Source organism: Haliotis cracherodii, unplaced genomic scaffold (genome assembly GCF_022045235.1).
Source record: "Haliotis cracherodii isolate W230 unplaced genomic scaffold, xgHalCrac1.p SCAF_19, whole genome shotgun sequence".
NCBI classification, from domain to species: Eukaryota; Metazoa; Mollusca; class Gastropoda; order Lepetellida; family Haliotidae; genus Haliotis; species Haliotis cracherodii.
In genome coordinates, this window is record NW_027266274.1 from 11,517,821 (window position 1) to 11,536,061 (window position 18,241).

An 18,241-nucleotide genomic window follows, 5' to 3' on the forward strand; every position below is an offset into this window, starting at 1 on the left:
TTCCCCTTGGAAAATGTGGTCTCTTTCATCAATGCCAAACCTGAAAAAAAGGAGTGGAACTAAGGTTTCCAGCTTGTGTTTGTTTGTTGTTCAACGCCGCACTTAGGATTATTTCAGATGCATGGGGCCCGCCTCCGTGGTCTAGTGGTAGAGCGTCCGCCCGGAGAGCCCCGGCCGCGTCATCCCAAGCGACGTTAAACCCAATTTCACCTCACTTCACCGGATGCATGACGTCGGTCTGAAAATAGTCCGAGTCCGAAATCGAGTCCGGATCAGACAAACCAGTGATAGACACCATCAATTCTCATCGATCTACACAATTGGGATACGATGACGTGCATCAACCAAGTCACCGAGCCTGACCACCCGATCCATCAAGTCCCCTCGTACGACTAGCTAAGTTGCTGGAGACCTATATTATTGCATGTAACCCCCAAGGGTGAATGGGATTGGACCCCCGAACTTTTTTTTTTACATTCAGGACACTGCCTGGAAACGCAAGTGAATTTTGCTTTTCAGGGAAAGTTTCGGAACTTTGAACCATGGTCGTTTGTTAAGTTGCGTTTTGGTGATCCATTATATCCATATTAATATCTGTGTCACTGTTTGCCCCTCAACATCAAATGTGAAAAACGAGGTCCTTCCGAAAATTGCATTGATACTGCAATGGGAAACATGAATTATTTTTGTGAAGTGACGTTTCTTTTGCGGTTCAGTATACATTGAGATGCGCGATATGCAAGGTCATTGACATTGGATAGGTGCCCTACCACAATACATCTTCATGTAACTAGAGGGAGACAACCTCGTAACCGGAAGCGGATCTGTGAGCGCCATCTGTGAACAAGAAGCATTTTGTGACTTCAGCAACTTTTGAGGGTAAATATGGGAATACCTCTTTATTATTGAACACGTGTACCTGCTAGAATGTATGCAATATGTTTGACCAATTGAATATATATCACTAAGGCAACTAATAGCACTGTTACACGTTTATTTGACGTACGTAAACATCTGTTTGTGAACAATGATTGTCATGTCTTTTTTCGAACTGTCTCGGAAGAAGAGAAATGAAACTAGATCAATATGTCTTCCAGAAATCATACTCTCCCCACCTTATCTTGAAACGCGACAAATGTATCTGTTTCTTCAGAAATGGTAAACATGGTAAACAGACTACTTGTCATTATTCAGTTTAATTAAAGCAAACTGCTACTGCTTGTGCTATTATTTTCCCTACCTGACGGGAAATTTGCTGAAATTTGTAGTATTGACTGAATACTAACAAACCAAGACTATTTCATAGCTCCATTCTCTGCTTATTGATTTTGGTGTGAATTACCTCATGTTTACACCCATTGCGGTTTACATGGTACTATCATTAGTATCAACAGGCTTACTAGTTCTACCAACTGCCTATATGTTTGCCACCGTACCTGTGATCATGGATTTCACCAAAGTGGTAGGCCGAAACATCTTAGTTTTGTGTCACTCCAGGCTTTCCAATCACATAAAGCTGACATACCATGATATAACTGAAATACTGTTCAAAGTTGAACCCTCTCACTCTCTGTATTTTTCCTGTTGGCAAGCCTCCATGGACTGCAAACATGCTAATTCTAGCACAAATAGTATGCCCAGGATATTTGCTAATTCTACAAACTGCACTCAACGACATACATAAAACAGTAAGCATATTCAAGATGTCAGCGTGGATTCGGGGCAAAATGGACCAGTGCCAAACCAGACGATTTGGTCGTAGCAACCCTTTATGTGGTGAAAACTGATCACTGTTAGTCAAAATGGACAAGTGAAATATTGCATTTAAAAGAAAAACAAATATATTCCTTATCCCCGGGCGTGAAAATTCCACTCATCTGTTCGTATTGATGAGTGGCAGCATGTGAAGGACGAGAAAAAAGTGAAGAAACACTTGTCCTACTGGGCGAGTACATTTACTTGTCATATCACTTCATCTCTGATGGTTTTCAATAATATATGCAGGATAATTTCAAACCTAAAATAAAGAACTACTGTCTGTTGAAGAAATGAACAGAAAGTGAAACTCTTTTAAAGTTAGGCAATTATGTTTATTTTTTGTTGTTGTAAGCATGGTAAGTGACTTGTTGCTGATTCACAAATGTCAAAAGTGAATGGTTTTGTGAAGATGATCTTAATTGGCAGTGGTAAGGTTAACAAGAAAAACATGATTTGATTACCAAACAGATAAAGAAATGAATGTTTTTTTAAAAAGTAGAAAAAAACACCAGAACACACGAAAGTTTTCATTGCTGAGTGACTTTAATGGGCGGAGATGAATGTAGGTGACAGTGAATTATTTTGTACTGTCTAATGTAAATATCCTCAACATGCTCAACTCAAAGGTTAATTACTGTAAATGGTAATAATAACTGAGTACATAAACTGTCTTAAAATTATTAGGACAAGTGAAAATAGTGCAGGACGAGTACAATATAATATCTACTTGCCCAGCAGGACAAGTTGGGTTTAAGAATTCTTTTTCGAACCCTGCATATTTTATTTAAATTATCAACCATCTAACAACAATCACTAACCACTAGGTCTAACACATGTTTCCTATTAACATGGTTTAATGCTGGGTTGAATCTGTGAACATTGTGAATAGATTTCATTTGTGAACATAGAAATGATCTATTTTCAGTTTCGATTGCAATTTTGAGAAATGTCGGACAGTGAGGACAGCGATATCTCCGATGCTGAAAGTGAGGTCAGTATTGGGTGGTGTTGGGTAGAGATATTGGATGCATCTCTTGGAAGTTTTAGGGGTAGCAAAAGTCTCCAGTATGTCTGTCATTCTTGTACTGCAATGGGATAGTTGCACTAACTGTATCCCCTCACCCATTTCTCATGGTCAGACTCGTTTGACTTGGGTGATGATGTGTCAATATCCCAATATTGTTGTCCCATGCTCATGCCCATCTCTGAATATTCTGGCCCAGATTTGATTACTTACAGACTGCCATCATATACCGTATTCGACGTAATAAGCGCCCCGCTCTAATAAGCGCCCACAGCCACATTTGCTAATATATTGGCGAGTGAACAATTCCAATTCCTTCCGATTATCAATGTACACAAGACTTATTATTCGAGTATAATACACACTTGTTTGTTATATGCACCCTTAATTATGGGCAATTAAATTCTTGAAAAATATATCTGTCGTGTAAAATACACACATACTTTTCTTTTGTATCATTTCAGGCTGTCAGCATAAACCACAAAATTTACGATCTTTCAACTCTTGTTTTTCACCAAAATTTTATTCTAATAAGAGCCCTCTATTTCTAATTTTCAGAGCGCCCTGGGTGCTTATTTTGTCGAATACGGTAGCTGAAATATTGCTGAGCGCAGTGTTAAACAACAAACAAACAAAATGTGGAAACCTTAGGAATTCTATCTTTTTCAGAAGACTAGTCAAGAGGACTAGTGGGCACCTTACTTCACTAGTCATTGTGTTTGTAGCTAGTCCTGCTTGAATGATACCAACATGTTTATCATATATATATGGGGCGGTCGGGTAGCCTAGTGGTTAAAGCATTCGCTCGTCATGCCGAAGACCCGGGTTCAATTCCCGACATGGGTACAATGTGTGAAGCCCATTTCTGGTGTCCCCCGCCATGATATTGCTGGAATATTGCTAAAAGCTGCGTAAAACCATACTCACTCACTCACTCATATATATACACATATATATATATACTACTGTCATTTTTGTTCAGTAATAATTTGTAGCAAAATTGAATCATTGAGAACAGGTCAGAATAATAGCCCTCAAGTGCTAATAGTCATTGAGGACTGCCATCATTGGATTTTGGCTTGCCCTCAGCACAATTTAGTAGTCTGGAGCTCACAGACTAGTGTGAATTTTGAAGACTGGATTGTTTCAGACCCTCAGATTTGAATGATTGTGATGTTCATGGCCAGATGACCCATTACCAGAAGCATGGTTCAGTTGTCCTAAGGGGGCACGGGTGGCCCAGTCGTCTAAGGCGCCGCGATTCGTTGTGCAGAGTTGCGTCCCCTGGGCATGCCAGAAACCTATGATTGTGTGTTCGAATCCCAGTTCGCCCCAATTATGTTTCTTGGTTTGTCAGCACCATACCCGTACTCGTGGGTTTCACCGAAGTGGTAAACCTGCATCACTTTGGGCTTTCCTCCGTCATTAAGCATGTTAAGCTGACACGCCGTGATATAACTGGAATACTGTCAAAAGCGGCGTTAAAGCTATCTCACTCACTATTATTATCATATTTATCCATAAGAATTGATTGCAGTATGTTTTTACGATTATGGAATTATGAACATAAAAAAACAATTGGTGTGTAAATCTGCACCTTTTTTCATGTTTATATCTCCATTGACACAAAAAATATTGTAGTCAATTATTTTTAATTGACTGTTAAAAGCGGCGTTAAACCCAACTCATTCACTCACTCAGTTGACCTAAGCTGGTCAGGACTGTCTTCCTCTTACGCATTCACTCAGTTTGGAATATTCAGTGTTACCGCTGGCTTTTGAAACTGCCGGTCCTTGTAGACTGGCAACTCTAATAATTACCAGTCCCCCCTAATTTTTGCAAGTCCCAACTTTCAACCAAAAAAAAAATGTCTGAAAATTATTTGGTTTTAATTCATTCAACTTCATGTTCAGTGCAAAGATGGCGTCTGAAATAACTTTGTTAGATCTGTACGTCATTCACGCAAACTTCAGTCACAATTTTCTCTTTATTTTTTAATATTTCGAGAAAGAGCTGCTACAACTGGATATTTAACCTAGAAATAGACAAGGGGAAACCCTGATGGTGACAGAAAACTGACTTTGTTCGAAAAATGTACTCATATGAATATCACCGATGTTTTGTTCAACAACAAAGATTTAAAAGTACCTTATTTGCCAGTCCACAGGGACTGGCAGGCACATGAATTACCAGCCCAAGCCTAATTTTACTGGTAAAAAACTGGTAATTACCGGTAAACGGGAACACTGATATTCTTGCATTGTGTAGAAATATCTGGATTTGGATGCTTTAAGATGATTTATCAATTTATGTAATTTTCTTTTAAACACAAGATGGTTTGCATCAGCATGTCCAGTACTGATATTGTGAAATGCTAAAATAGGTGAACTAGCTTTATCTAATATGTTTGTGAAAAGATTTCTTTTCTGGAAAAAAGTTCCAGGAACTTATACAGTGAATATGTGTACAAGATCAGTATCCTTAGCATCTGGTTAAAATTGGTCTTCAGCAACCCATGCTTGTTGAAAGAGGCAACTAATGGGATCAGGTGGTCAGATTTGCTGACCTGGTTGATGCATGCCATCGATCCCAATTGTGTAGATCGATGCTCATGATATCCATCCCTGGATTGTCTGGTTCAGATTGGATTATTTACAGATCGCTGTCAGTAGCTGGAATATTGCTGAGTGCAGCATTAAATAGACAATAAACACAACAACAGAATGGAGAAATGATCCTTGTTTTGTTTCCAGGGTGGTCAGCTGGACCAGAGTCGAGGAAGTGATGCGGGCAGCGATGCGGGGAGTGGGAGCCCTGCAGGGAGTCCTAGGGGAGGCAGTGAGGGAGGGGGGAGTGATGGCGGGGGAAGTGGCAGTGATGAAGGGAGCGACAAGGACGAGGGGGAGGAAGAAGAAGATGATGTAGTAGGGATTTCTTTGGAGCTTTCTTTTTACATTTTTTATTTGTACATCACCCTTGACAGGTGATTTGTGTAGTTTTTAAGAGACAATCAGCATGATCAGTCTTTTGTAAAACGTTGATGTGTAAATGTCAAAGAGTTATCTGTTCCTGTAGTTAAAATGTTCTTTTGTATTATATTTCTGTAAAGAAATTATTCCCACGATACATTTACATTGGCAATATTTGTTCTGGATGAAACTAATTACTTGTGGAACTTATCGTTGTTAACACAATTATGATGATACTGATATGAACAGTGCACAGCATTTATTGAAATCATACTTCTCTGAAAAACTGTTTGCCTGTTTTCATAGCTGAAATCGGAAAATGTACAGAGTGCATGCCTGTCAGTATATGTCAGTAAACAGAGACATTCACATCCTGCTTGTGACTTACAGTAGCCATGGTTATGATGTTCATGTTTTCTAATTTGTCTTCAAGGAGTATGACGAAGATGAAGATGAACGTCAGAGAAGAAAGAAACGTGCCAGAGTCAGCAAATTCATCATTGAGGAGGCTGGTGTGTATATTCTGTCAATAATACTTCTTTTCCTTATCAAGCCTAGACTTCCTCCGTGGTTTATTGGATAAAGTATCTGCTCAGAGAGCAGTTTCGTTGCTATGTCAACTGTATGACTACAGGTAAGGCCCATGTTCTTCAGAAATATACCACAGCAGCAGTAGAAATTAACATTTTTAGTCCGCTGGTCCTTCTAAAGATAATAAGACCGCCTCCGTGGTCTAGTGGTAGAGCGTCCGCCCGGAGAGTGAAAGGTCTGGGGTTCGATCCCCGACCACTTCATACCAAAAGACGTTAAAAGATGGTACTTGTTGTTACCCTGCCTGGCGCTCGGCATTAAGGGGCTAAAACAAGGACTGGTCGGCTCGGAGTCAGTATACATTGTCTGAGTGGGGTATTCATGTTAAACTGCAGCATGGCATCTCAGTGAGCTAGCACTATAAATCGGCATCAGTCCGGACTAGTACAAGCAGCCACAGACACACACGTGCATGCACATCGCTATATAAGTGCAATAATCTTGGACGCGACGTTAAACCCCATTACACCTCACCTCTAATGATAATATATGCAAAAACCTTGAAAATGGCTACTAGTCCTTGTGATACCTTAACTATTGGGCAGTATGGCAAGGACAACAAGTCGAGTGCCAATTTCTAACACTGCACAGTCAATCACGACTTTGTTTATGCATCATGTACAATTACAGGTGAGAGTGTATGTGTGTTAATGAATCTGTTGAAGAACCTGGTGTCGTGTTTTTAGACTTCTTCATACGAAGAACCAGAAACTCCTATCTGTAATATGGCACTGGAAATAAAAATTATTTCAAAAATTGTGTATTTTTTCATTCCTTCAGATGTTGATGATGAGGGTGATGAAGAGGATGACGTTGAGTGGGAGGAGGGCGCAGAGGACATCATCGACAAGAAGACCATGCTGGATGGGAACAGTGCACGCGAGATGGAGAACCATCAGAGGCTGCGGCACCTTTGGGAGTAAGTGTTGCCATGGTTACCTTGAACATACAGCTAGAGACCTGGAATTATTTATGGGTTAAGGTCATGTTACGCGATTGAATTTGAAACTTGGAAATGATAAATAATATGTGAAATAGAATTGAGGGTTTGGGATCAGGGTTTTACCTTGACTTACCAAACGGATGGTCCAGCGGACCCCTATAATTAAGTTTGAGGGTCCTTTGGTCAAGAAGAGGGTCCTGTAAAGTAATGAAATGGTTTATCTTTTGTATGTTTAGATAATTACTTTAGAGCCTGGAATGAATCTATGATAAGTTGACAGTAGTAATGATTGATGGATGAAGTAACAGATGCTGATAGCTGTTCTTGATGTGCTGTGGGTACATTGAATATTGTGCGTTCCTAGTATTTTTTATTTCTGCATCCATTGTCTACATGTGTGTGTACTGGACGCACATTTGTGCGTCGGGTAAAACCCTGTTTGGGGCAGTTATGTCTCATCCTGTGTGTCTATTAAAGTGTGTGACCCGTGAAGATCTGGGTTAGAATAGGTTTTCAGCAACCCATGCTTGTCATAAGAGGCGACGAACGGGATTGGGTTGGTTGATGCATGTAATCGTATTGGATGGGTGGATCAGGGTGGATCAATGCTCATGATGTCAATCACTTTATTGTCTGCTGCAGACTCGATTATCAACAGACTGCCCTCATATAGACCCGTGAAGATCCGGGGTAGAATAGGTCAGCAACCCATGCTTGTCATAAAAGGTGACTGTGCTTGTCGTAAAAGGCGATTAACAGGATCAGGTGGTCAGGCTCGCTAACGTGGTTGATGCATGTCATCGATCTCAATTGCGTGGATCGATGCTCATGATATTGATCACTGGATTGTCTGGTACTGACTCGATTATTTACAGACCGCCGTCATATAGCTGGAATATTGCTGAGTGCGGTGTAAAACACCAAACCAAAACCAAAGCCCTTATATAGCTGGAATAATGCTGAGTGCGGCGTTAAACAACAAACAAATAAATAATAAAGTGTGTGTCTAATACATGTGTGTTTGTGGTGAGCAGCAGCCAGCGTGAAGATGAGATCGAGGAGTACTACAGACAGAAGTATGGGGAGACACCTGCCGCGGAGAGGTACGGCGAGGGAGAGGAGATGTCGGACGAGATCACACAACAGGGGCTGCTGCCTGGTGTTAAGTAAGTACTCCTTACTCTCCTTAGCATCCGAAAGGTATTAATCTTTTTATGGCTTGTTCCAAAATGTACTTGAGTTTGGAAGAGTACACTCTATTGGTTGATGAAAGTGAGTAAAAGATTCTTCTGTCACTGCTTGTGTCCAGTCATTGGTGAAGATGTGCCAGATATAGAGGATTCTGGGTTAGAAAAGGTCCCCAGCCATCTCCAGATTACTTTTTGAGCAATTGAGTTTTTACTCAAAGGTTTCTATTTTAAATGGGTTATTACATCTTTCATTGTATAACCATTATTATTTCTCTCATCTGTTCATCACTCATTTGTTTTTTCCCAAAATGAGCAAGCATTTTGAGATGAAATGATGTTTTTTGATGCATATAATGGTTCTAAATATAGGCTTGACTCAGAAAGTCAATTAGCTTGTAATTGTGTTTCGGAAATTAGCTCTGTTGTAGGCGTGCTGAAAAAGTGTCTTTTTGTATTAACGCATGCTGGTTTCAAACAATTGAGTTTTTCATTTAATGCATGCGTTTCTGCAAGCAAGTTCATTGAAAGTAATTGGGTTTGAATAGTTTTACGCAAATGCGCAGCTTATCTGTAGCTCTGTATGCTGGTTGTAAGAGATGACAAATGAATGAGATAGTCAGGCTAGGTGGCTGGTTGATCATCGTACCCCAATGGTGTGGATCATTGTTCACAGTATTTACAGGCCACTGTCATATAGCTGGAATATTGTAGAAGGCAGTGTTCGCGGTAGTTTTTTGTACAGTGCGTGCAGAAATGAAATAATAAATTTTCAATTCAAATATTTCATGTGTGAAGATTTTATTTCAATAAAATCAGTACAAGTACAGCTAATTATTATGACCAAGCTTTAACATACGGTCCAGTTTTGATATAATGAACGTTCAAACATTGATAAAATAAATATGACTGTTGTTAGCACATGCCCATGTTTGGAAGTTTTTTTCCATCGCTCTGTTTATGATCGTTCGTATTACCGCCTATTACTTGTAAGCTGGGCTCTGATTGGATGAAACGAACGACTTCCAGGGAATTCCATCGATAGTAACGAATTACGTCCTGTGTCTGAGATTAGTTATTCCGTTGCCCAAAGACCATATATGGAAATATAAAGTACGCGCCATCTGGCCACATTCTATTTTTAGCAATGGGAATTTCCAGGTTTTGATTTCCCTTCGTCTGAACATCGTAAGCAGGCTATCAGCTTTGAATAGTTTTTTATTTTATGGTATTAATACAAAATTATGTATATCACAATCTGTGCATGCAAAACACGCATGCAAAATATTTTTTGGGTGTTTATATGATTTAAATGCGTGAAAAACGCAGGTTTCTGGGTTAACGCGAACACTGAGAGGGTGGAGTTAACAACAAACTAGATTTAGTTGACTGAGTACTGTTGGTTCGAATAACATCTCACAGGTCATTATGTATACAAGGTCCCATTATGTATACAAGGTCCCATTATGTATACAAGGTCCCTTGTTGCTGATGCTTGAATTTATTGATTTCAACATTTTCGTTTTTCATCACTTTCATACAGCACATACACCCAATAGTCACAGACATGCTGATGCTAGTGATTGACTTTCAGGGACCCCAACTTGTGGGTGGTCAAGTGTAGGATGGGTGAGGAGAAGTCCACCGTCATCCATCTCATGAGGAAGTTTATTGCCTATCAGTTCACAGATGAGGTGAGGAATTAAAAAGGGAATGCAAAGTAAGTCCCAGGTTAGAATAGATAGCCAGGACTACGTGTTTGTGCTGTCCTGTGAAGATTCGGGGTAGAATAGGTCTTCAGCAACACATGCTTGTCGTATGAGGCGACTATGCTTGTCGTAAGAGCTGACTAACAGGATTCTTTGGTAAGGCTTACTGACTTCATTGATGCATGTCCTGGTATCTCAATTGTGTTAATCAATGTGTGAAGCCCATTTCTGGTGTCCCCCGCCGTGATGTTGCTGGAATATTGCTAAAAGCGGCGTAAAACCATACTCACTCACTCACTCACTTACACAATTGTGTTAATCGATGATCAGGTGGTCAGGCTCGCTGACTTGGTTGATGCATGTCATCGATCCCAATTGCGTGGGTCAATGCTCATGATATTAATCACTGGATTGTCTGGTCCAGACTCGATTATTTACAGACCGCCGTCATATAGCTTGAATATTGCTGAGTGCGGCGTTAAACAACAAACCAACCAACTAATCGTGGTGTAAATCACTGGATTCTCTGGTCCAGATTGTATTATTTACAGACTGCCGTAATATAGCTGTAATATTGCTGAGTGCGGCGTTGAACAACAGACAAAGAAACAATGTTTGTCCTTATTAAAATAACGTCCGGTTAGATAGTGGTTGTAGGCCTTTAGTTCTAGTCAGTGGTTACCATATCCATAGGACTGGCAGATAGTACCTAAACTTGGAAGTTGTCACAATATATATGATCAAAAGGACTGGTGAATGAAATTGGTTCATTCTACGATTCCCTGAAGATCTGAGTTAGAATTTGTCTCTCGCTGATTTGGTTGATTGTATTCCAATTGCGTAGATCGATGTACTTGAGTCAATCACTGGATTGTCTGGTACAGATTCGATTCTCTGCAGACCTGCATCATTTAGCGAGACTAATGATGTATGCTGTGTTAAAAAAGTAACTAAAACAAACAAGTCATGTCTGCAACTGATCTATGCCACTATCAATAAAGTACCAAAGAAGTACTTGAATGGGAACTAATAAAACAGGGCCCTTTTCCACAAAGCGACCTTAGTGCTAAGCTGGTCGTAACTCCCATACTTTACCATAGGCTTATGATCAACGTAGCACTTAGATCGCTCTGTGGAACAGGGCCCAGGAGGGAAGCTCATGTTAATCGTTCTGTTTTCGCCATGCAGTAATTAATGTGTATGTCGCCAGCCACTTCAAATCAAGTCTGTGATTGCCAAGGAGGGCTTGAAGGGCTACATCTACATCGAGGCTTACAAGCAGACCCACGTCAAGCAGGCCATCGAGGGAGTTGGCAACCTCAGGATCGGTCTATGGCAACAGCAGGTGGGGGACTCTTTTATCTTGCCTTGAACGTGGGATTCTGATTGGCTGAGACCCGTACTGATATTTTCAATGTTCCCTGTCCACATATATGTTCCTTGCTTGAAGTGCAAATCTGTTCCCCTCAAACATTAAACAATGTACTTGATTTAGTTTTGGTGATGTATTTCTGTGACTATGCTTGTCGTAAGCAGCGACTAACAGGATCTGGTGGTCGCTCGCTGACTTGGTTGATGCATGTCATCGTATCCCAATTGTGTGGACTGATCTGGATTGTCTGGTCCAGACCCGATTATTTACAGATCGCCATCATTAAGCTTGAATATTGCTGAGTGCGGTGTTAATCAACAAACAAACGAATGTTCCCCTCAAATATTAAAACTATTTACTTGATGTAGTGTTGGTGCATATATAATTATTTCTTATTCACATATCTACTTTAAATCTGTTTGGGGGGTTTGTAGAAGCAACTTGTAGCAGGAGATTTATGGCGCCTTCAACAATTGTATGAAAGTCATCTCTCAGACCATGGGAGGTAACTCTAGTGTTGTCAGCTATATACTAGTACCCATTTTGATTGGTTGATTGCTAGCATTTTGTCGCATAGATAGGACAAGTGATCCATTTGACTTGGGCCCGGGTAGGGGTCTGTATTGAGATTCAGTTGCATGCTACAAGTGGCACTGTGAGACCCCCTCTGAAGTAGAGTTGCGTACTCTGTTATGCATCATGGTGCCCAGCTCCATGGACCGCCTCTGTGGTCTAATGGTAGAGCATCCGCCTCATTTCGACACCTCACCCAGCTCCATGCCTTTAAGATGGCGATATACTTTGGATGTCATAGGTGTGATTTTTGTGAGCATTATTATCCTGAAAATATGATGTCTATGCACAGATGGTTCCCATCAAAGAGATGACGGACGTCATGAAAGTGGTGAAAGAGACCACCAACCTCAAGTCCAAGTCCTGGGTCAGACTCAAGAGAGGAGTCTTTAAGGACGATCTTGCTCAGGTATGTTACCATGGTTACTGTATAGGTGATGACAGTGAGGATCCCTGGTTAAGTTTGTCTCACTATGGAGATTCTGAGACAGATTAGGCGACATTCTTGTCTCTCTATGAGGATCTAGGGTAGAATAGGTCCCCAGAACCCCATGCTTGTCTCCATGAGAATTCCAGAGCAGAATAGGTCCTCAGTCCCCCATGTTTGTCTCTCCATGAGAATTCCAGAGCAGAATAGGTCCTCAGTCCCCCATGCTTGTCTCCATGAGAATTCCAGAGCAGAATAGGTCCTCAGTCCCCCATGCTTGTCTCTCCATGAGAATTCCAGAGCAGAATAGGTCCTCAGTACCCCATGCTTGTTTCCATGAGAATTCCAGAGTAGAATAGGTCCTCAGTCCCCTATGCTTGTCTCCATGAGAATTCCAGAGCAGAATAGGTCCTCAGTCCCCCATGCTTGTCTCTCCATGAGAATTCCAGAGCAGAATAGGTCCTCAGTCCCCCACGCTTGTCTCCATGAGAATTCCAGAGCACAATAGGTCCTCAGTCCCCCATGCTTGTCTCCATGAGAATTCCAGAGCAGAATGGGTCCCCAGTACCCCATGCTTGTCTGGCTGACTCGACATTATTCTTATGTTGTTGCCAAGGCTTTAAACATTGGTATCTCTGGTATAGACTGGATTATGTATCTGATGTAATGATAGGGCTGCAGCATGAACCAACTAATCTGTGTTTATTTGTCAGCAGCTCATTCAGATTACACTCTCCATGTTCCTGACTGTTTGTAGGTGGACTATGTGGAGCCATCCCAGAACGTGGTGCACCTGAAGCTGATCCCACGTATCGACTTCTCCAAACCCCGCGGTGTGTTCCGTACCTCAGCCAGTCAGGAGGCTGAGAGAAACAAGAAACGGAAGCGTCGCCCCGCACAGAAGCTGTTCGATATTGATGGCGTCAGGTAGATATCGGATCTTTTCCTTGATGAATGTATTGGCATCATCAACACCACCAACACCACCAGCACCACCAACACCATCAACACCATCAACACCATCAACCCCGCCAACACCACCAACACCATCAACACCATCAACACCACCAACACCATCAACACTATCAACACCGCCAACACCACCATCAACACCACCAGCGCCACCAACACCACCAACACCACCAACACCACCAGCACCACCACCAACACCACCAGCACCACCACCAACACCATCAACACCACCAACACCACCAGCACCACCAACACCACCAACACCACCAACACCATCAACTCCATCAACACCACCAGCACCACCAACACCAACACCACCAACACCAACAACAGCAGCACCACCAACACCACCAACACCATCAACACCATCAACACCATCAACACCATCCACCCCGCCAACACCATCAACACCACCAACACCATCAACACCACCAACACCATCAACACCATCAACACCATCAACACCACCAGCACCTCCAACACGACCAACACCACCAACAACAGCAGCACCACCAACACCACCAACACCACCAGCACCACCAACAACAGCAGCACCATCACTACCACCAACACCACCAGCACCATCAACACCGCCAGCGCCATCAACACCACCAACACCATCAACACCACCAGCACCTCCAACACCACCAACAAGAGCAGCACCACCAACAACAGCAGCACCACTAACACCACCAACACCACCAACACCATCAACACCATCAACACCGCCAGCACCATCAACACCACCAACACCATCAACACCATCAACACCGCCAGCACCATCAACACCACCAACACCACCAGCACCATCAACACCATCAACACCACCAACACCACCAACACCATCAACACCACCAACACCATCAACACCAACAATACCAACAACACCATCAACACCAGCACCATCAACACCACCAACACCACCATCACCACCAACACCACCAACACCACCAACACCATCAACACCAGCACCATCAACACCATCAACACCACCATCACCACCAACGCCATCAACACCACCAACACCACCAACACCATCAACACCATCAACACCGCCAACACCACCAACACCGCCAACACCGCCAACACCACCAACACCGCCAACACCGCCAACACCGCCAACACCGCCAACACCACCAACACCGCCAACACCGCCAACACCGCCAACACCATCAACACCACCAACACCATCAACACCACCAACACCATCAACACCACCAACACCATTAACACCACCAACACCCCAGCACCATCAACACCATCAACACCACCAACACCAACACCACCAACACCATCAACATCGCTCATATCAGTAAAACACCCCTACATAACTGTAACTTGTTTGCTTTAAGTCACAAAAAATGTGGAAAATTTTGATGGCTGTTATACCAAGTCTGTTTGTATCACCAACACTACCAATATGAATATAACTTTCAGTGTTACTAAGTTTTTCTACCAAGTGAGTGTACTTGTTTTTAACCAGAAGCAGATGTTTTGTATGCCTGTTGTCTTAAGTATGCATGGATGACACTGTATTATCCCCGTGTTATGGGCTTTCAAACACTTAAAAAACATTCGTAGTTTTATCTCTAATCACATGAACAACTGTAAAACAACTCATTCACTAATAAAAGACAATTTTCTAAGAACAAGCCATCATCTGAGTATTTACAATGTCTGTGATGGTACACACCCCGTTATAGCGTGAGTATTCACGATAAACATGTCCGTCCCGAAACTTCCAATGTACGAAAACCTATGATGTGATGAAACTTGCAGGGCTATTGGTGGCGATGTGTCAACTGATGGAGACTTCCTCATATTCGAGGGGAACAGATACAATCGGAAAGGTTTCCTCTTCAAGAGCTTCGTCATGTCGGCCATTGTGAGTACCAATACTCTCCATCATGTCGGTCAAAACTAACCTGTCTATGTTGAGGTCAGGACATAGGGAAGGAGAAAACTGCTCATGTGAGATTGACAACCAACACAGGCCCAGTGTGGTAATCTGGTCCATTAAATGAGCCGGACTAAGAATCTGAATTGTTTGGTATCATTGCATGATCTATAAGACCCATGAAGATCCGGGTAGAATAGGTCTTCAGCAACCCATGCTTGCTGTAAAAGTCGACTTTGCTTGTCATAAGAGGTGACTAACAGGATCGAGTGGTCAGGATTGCTGACTTGGTTGATGCATGTCATTGTATCCCAATTGCGTGGATCGATGCTGAAGATGTCAGTCACTGGATTGTCTGATCCAGACTTGATTATTTACAGACCGCCGTCATATTGCTGGAATATTGCAGAGTGCGGCGTTAAACAACAAACAGACAAAGCATGACCTATGACAATACTTCAGTGCATCATTACAGACCTAGTACATGACCTATAACTTTAATATACGTCCCTATTTCTGGAATAAAACGGGGCGGTCGGGTAGCCTAGTGGTTAAAGCGTTAGCTCATCACGCCGAAGACCCGGGTTCGATTCCCGACATGGGTACAATGTGTGAAGCCCATTTCTGGTGTCCCCCGCCGTGATATTGCTGGAATATTGCTAAAAGCGGCGTAAAACCATACTCACTCACTCACTCACTCTGGAATAAAACCATACTCACTCACTCATTCTTTCTTTCTTTCATTCTGGAGCCAATCATATGAGATTGTAATATAGTGTTTTATACCGTTGTAATATAGTGTTTTATACCGTTGTAATATAGTGTTTTATACCGTTGTAATATAGTGTGTTATACCGTTGTAATATAGTGTTTTATACCGTTGTCAGATTCCTGATGGAGTGAAGCCTACACTATCGGAGCTGGAGCGGTTTGACAACACACCGGAAGGTCTTGATGTTGATTGTATCCTTCTGTCATTCAAGTTCTGCCAGTTTCAAAGTATGTGTTGGGGAGATACAATGTAGGTAAATCAGCCCCATCACTGCTTGTAGTAAGACTGTTGTGTATTATCATACTCGGAAAGCATTGGACGTTGCTCATAATATCAACCACGGGTTTGTCATGATGTTCCTGGAAACAACAAACAAACAAATAAACAAACAAACAAAAGTGTGGTTAGGCTGATTTTGTCTCAGTTTCAGGTGCTCATACTGTCAACCACTAGTTTGATTATTGTCCGACTGCTGTTTTGTAGCTGTAAGATCATTGGTTACAGTGTAGATCAAACATTCATGCTCTCACTGCTAAAGAGAATCTAGGTAAATCCTGTTGTTGCCTGGAATGTCAGTACACCTTAACACTGCCAAGTGGTACCCCAGAAGAAGTCGTCGACGTCGGAGGTCACCCACAACCTGGCCCCCGGGGACGTGGTGGAGGTGTGCGAGGGGGAGCTGGTGCATCTGCAGGGACGTGTCATCCGCGTGGAGGGCAACAAGATCACCATCATGCCCAAACACGAGGACCTGAAGGTGAGGAGCACATGCAGACATCTTTCACAGGGATACCCCAATGAGCTGGTTTACCTGTATGCTATAATATAAGTTGAAGCAGGACGTACATGGTGTTTTATGCCACTAGCTGGAGCCCATGTACTCCAGACCCGTGAAGATTCCGGGGTGGAATAGGTCTTCAGCAACCCATGCTTGTCGTAAAGGTGACTATGCTTGTCGTAAAAGGCGACTAATGGGTTCGGGTGGTCAGACTCGCTGACTTGGTTGATGCATGTCATCGATCCCTATTGCGTGGATCGATGCTCATGACATTAATCACTGGATTGTCTGGTCCAGACTCGATTATTTACAGACCGCCGTCATATAGCTGGAATATTGCTGAGTGCGGCGTTAAACAACAAACCAACCAACCAACCAATCAAAGGATACACGAGGACCTGAATGTGAGGAGCACATGCAGACAACTTTCACAGGGATACCCTAATGAACTGGTCTACCTGTATGGTATATAAGTTGAAGCAGGATCACAAGGGGTACATGGTATTTTATGCCACTAGCTGGAGCCCATGTACTCCAAGTGATCCTGCTGCAATGAATTTGTCTTACCAACTTGTTTAAATATGACATCGTAAAAAAATTAAAACAAATTCAAAATTGATAGAAAACAGCTGTTCAATTGAGCTGAGGTTAACGTGTGCTGTCATTGACTCAGAAAAAGCATGCATCTTTGTATTTCTAACAGGGTATAGGGATATATTCTGCCTCTCAAATCCATGTGCAGCCTGTCTTGCTTGTTGCGGGTATGAGGGATTTATTCTTATATATTTCCCTCCTAGGGATACATAATAATTAATCAAGATCTTGTTAACCAATCTGATCTAATCAATTTGACATGGAGGTATGATAAATGATTGTGTTATAGCATGGGATTAAGAGTATTTGTCATGGGACACACAATTTTTTCCAGGATCCACTTGAGTTCCCAGCCCACGAGCTGCAGAAGTACTTCAAGATGGGGGACCACGTGAAGGTGATCGGAGGACGGTACGAAGGGGACACAGGACTCATCGTGAGGGTGGAGGACAACATGGTGGTCCTCTTCTCTGATCTCACCATGCACGAGGTGAGGACTTTCTCATGATCTGGGTGGTTGTTAGGGCTGCAACGAATACACTATGAGGTGAATACGATTCATATCACGAATATAGGGTAACGAATTTGAATGTTAATTCACAATTACAATAACAAGTCAGCAGTTTATGTAGTATTTATTATATTCAGTGAAACAATAACATCATAATTTATTTG

At 42.2% G+C, this 18,241-nt stretch overlaps 1 protein-coding gene across 1 annotated transcript in view; it reads left to right on the plus strand.

The window, feature by feature from the left end:
- Positions 1–823: 823 nt before the first annotated feature.
- LOC139466759 (transcription elongation factor SPT5-like) overlaps positions 824–18,241 on the plus strand; it is a 33,062-nt gene continuing 15,644 nt past the window's right edge. The window contains exons 1-14 of the mRNA XM_071248424.1: positions 824–879; positions 2,684–2,749; positions 5,536–5,706; positions 6,185–6,263; positions 7,123–7,261; positions 8,320–8,451; positions 10,067–10,166; positions 11,392–11,526; positions 12,419–12,535; positions 13,311–13,480; positions 15,305–15,410; positions 16,310–16,385; positions 16,791–16,951; positions 17,901–18,056. Of these exons, the coding sequence (XP_071104525.1) occupies positions 2,705–2,749; positions 5,536–5,706; positions 6,185–6,263; positions 7,123–7,261; positions 8,320–8,451; positions 10,067–10,166; positions 11,392–11,526; positions 12,419–12,535; positions 13,311–13,480; positions 15,305–15,410; positions 16,310–16,385; positions 16,791–16,951; positions 17,901–18,056 (1,587 nt within the window). The 5' untranslated portion in view covers positions 824–879; positions 2,684–2,704. The remainder of the gene's footprint in view (positions 880–2,683; positions 2,750–5,535; positions 5,707–6,184; positions 6,264–7,122; positions 7,262–8,319; positions 8,452–10,066; positions 10,167–11,391; positions 11,527–12,418; positions 12,536–13,310; positions 13,481–15,304; positions 15,411–16,309; positions 16,386–16,790; positions 16,952–17,900; positions 18,057–18,241) is intronic.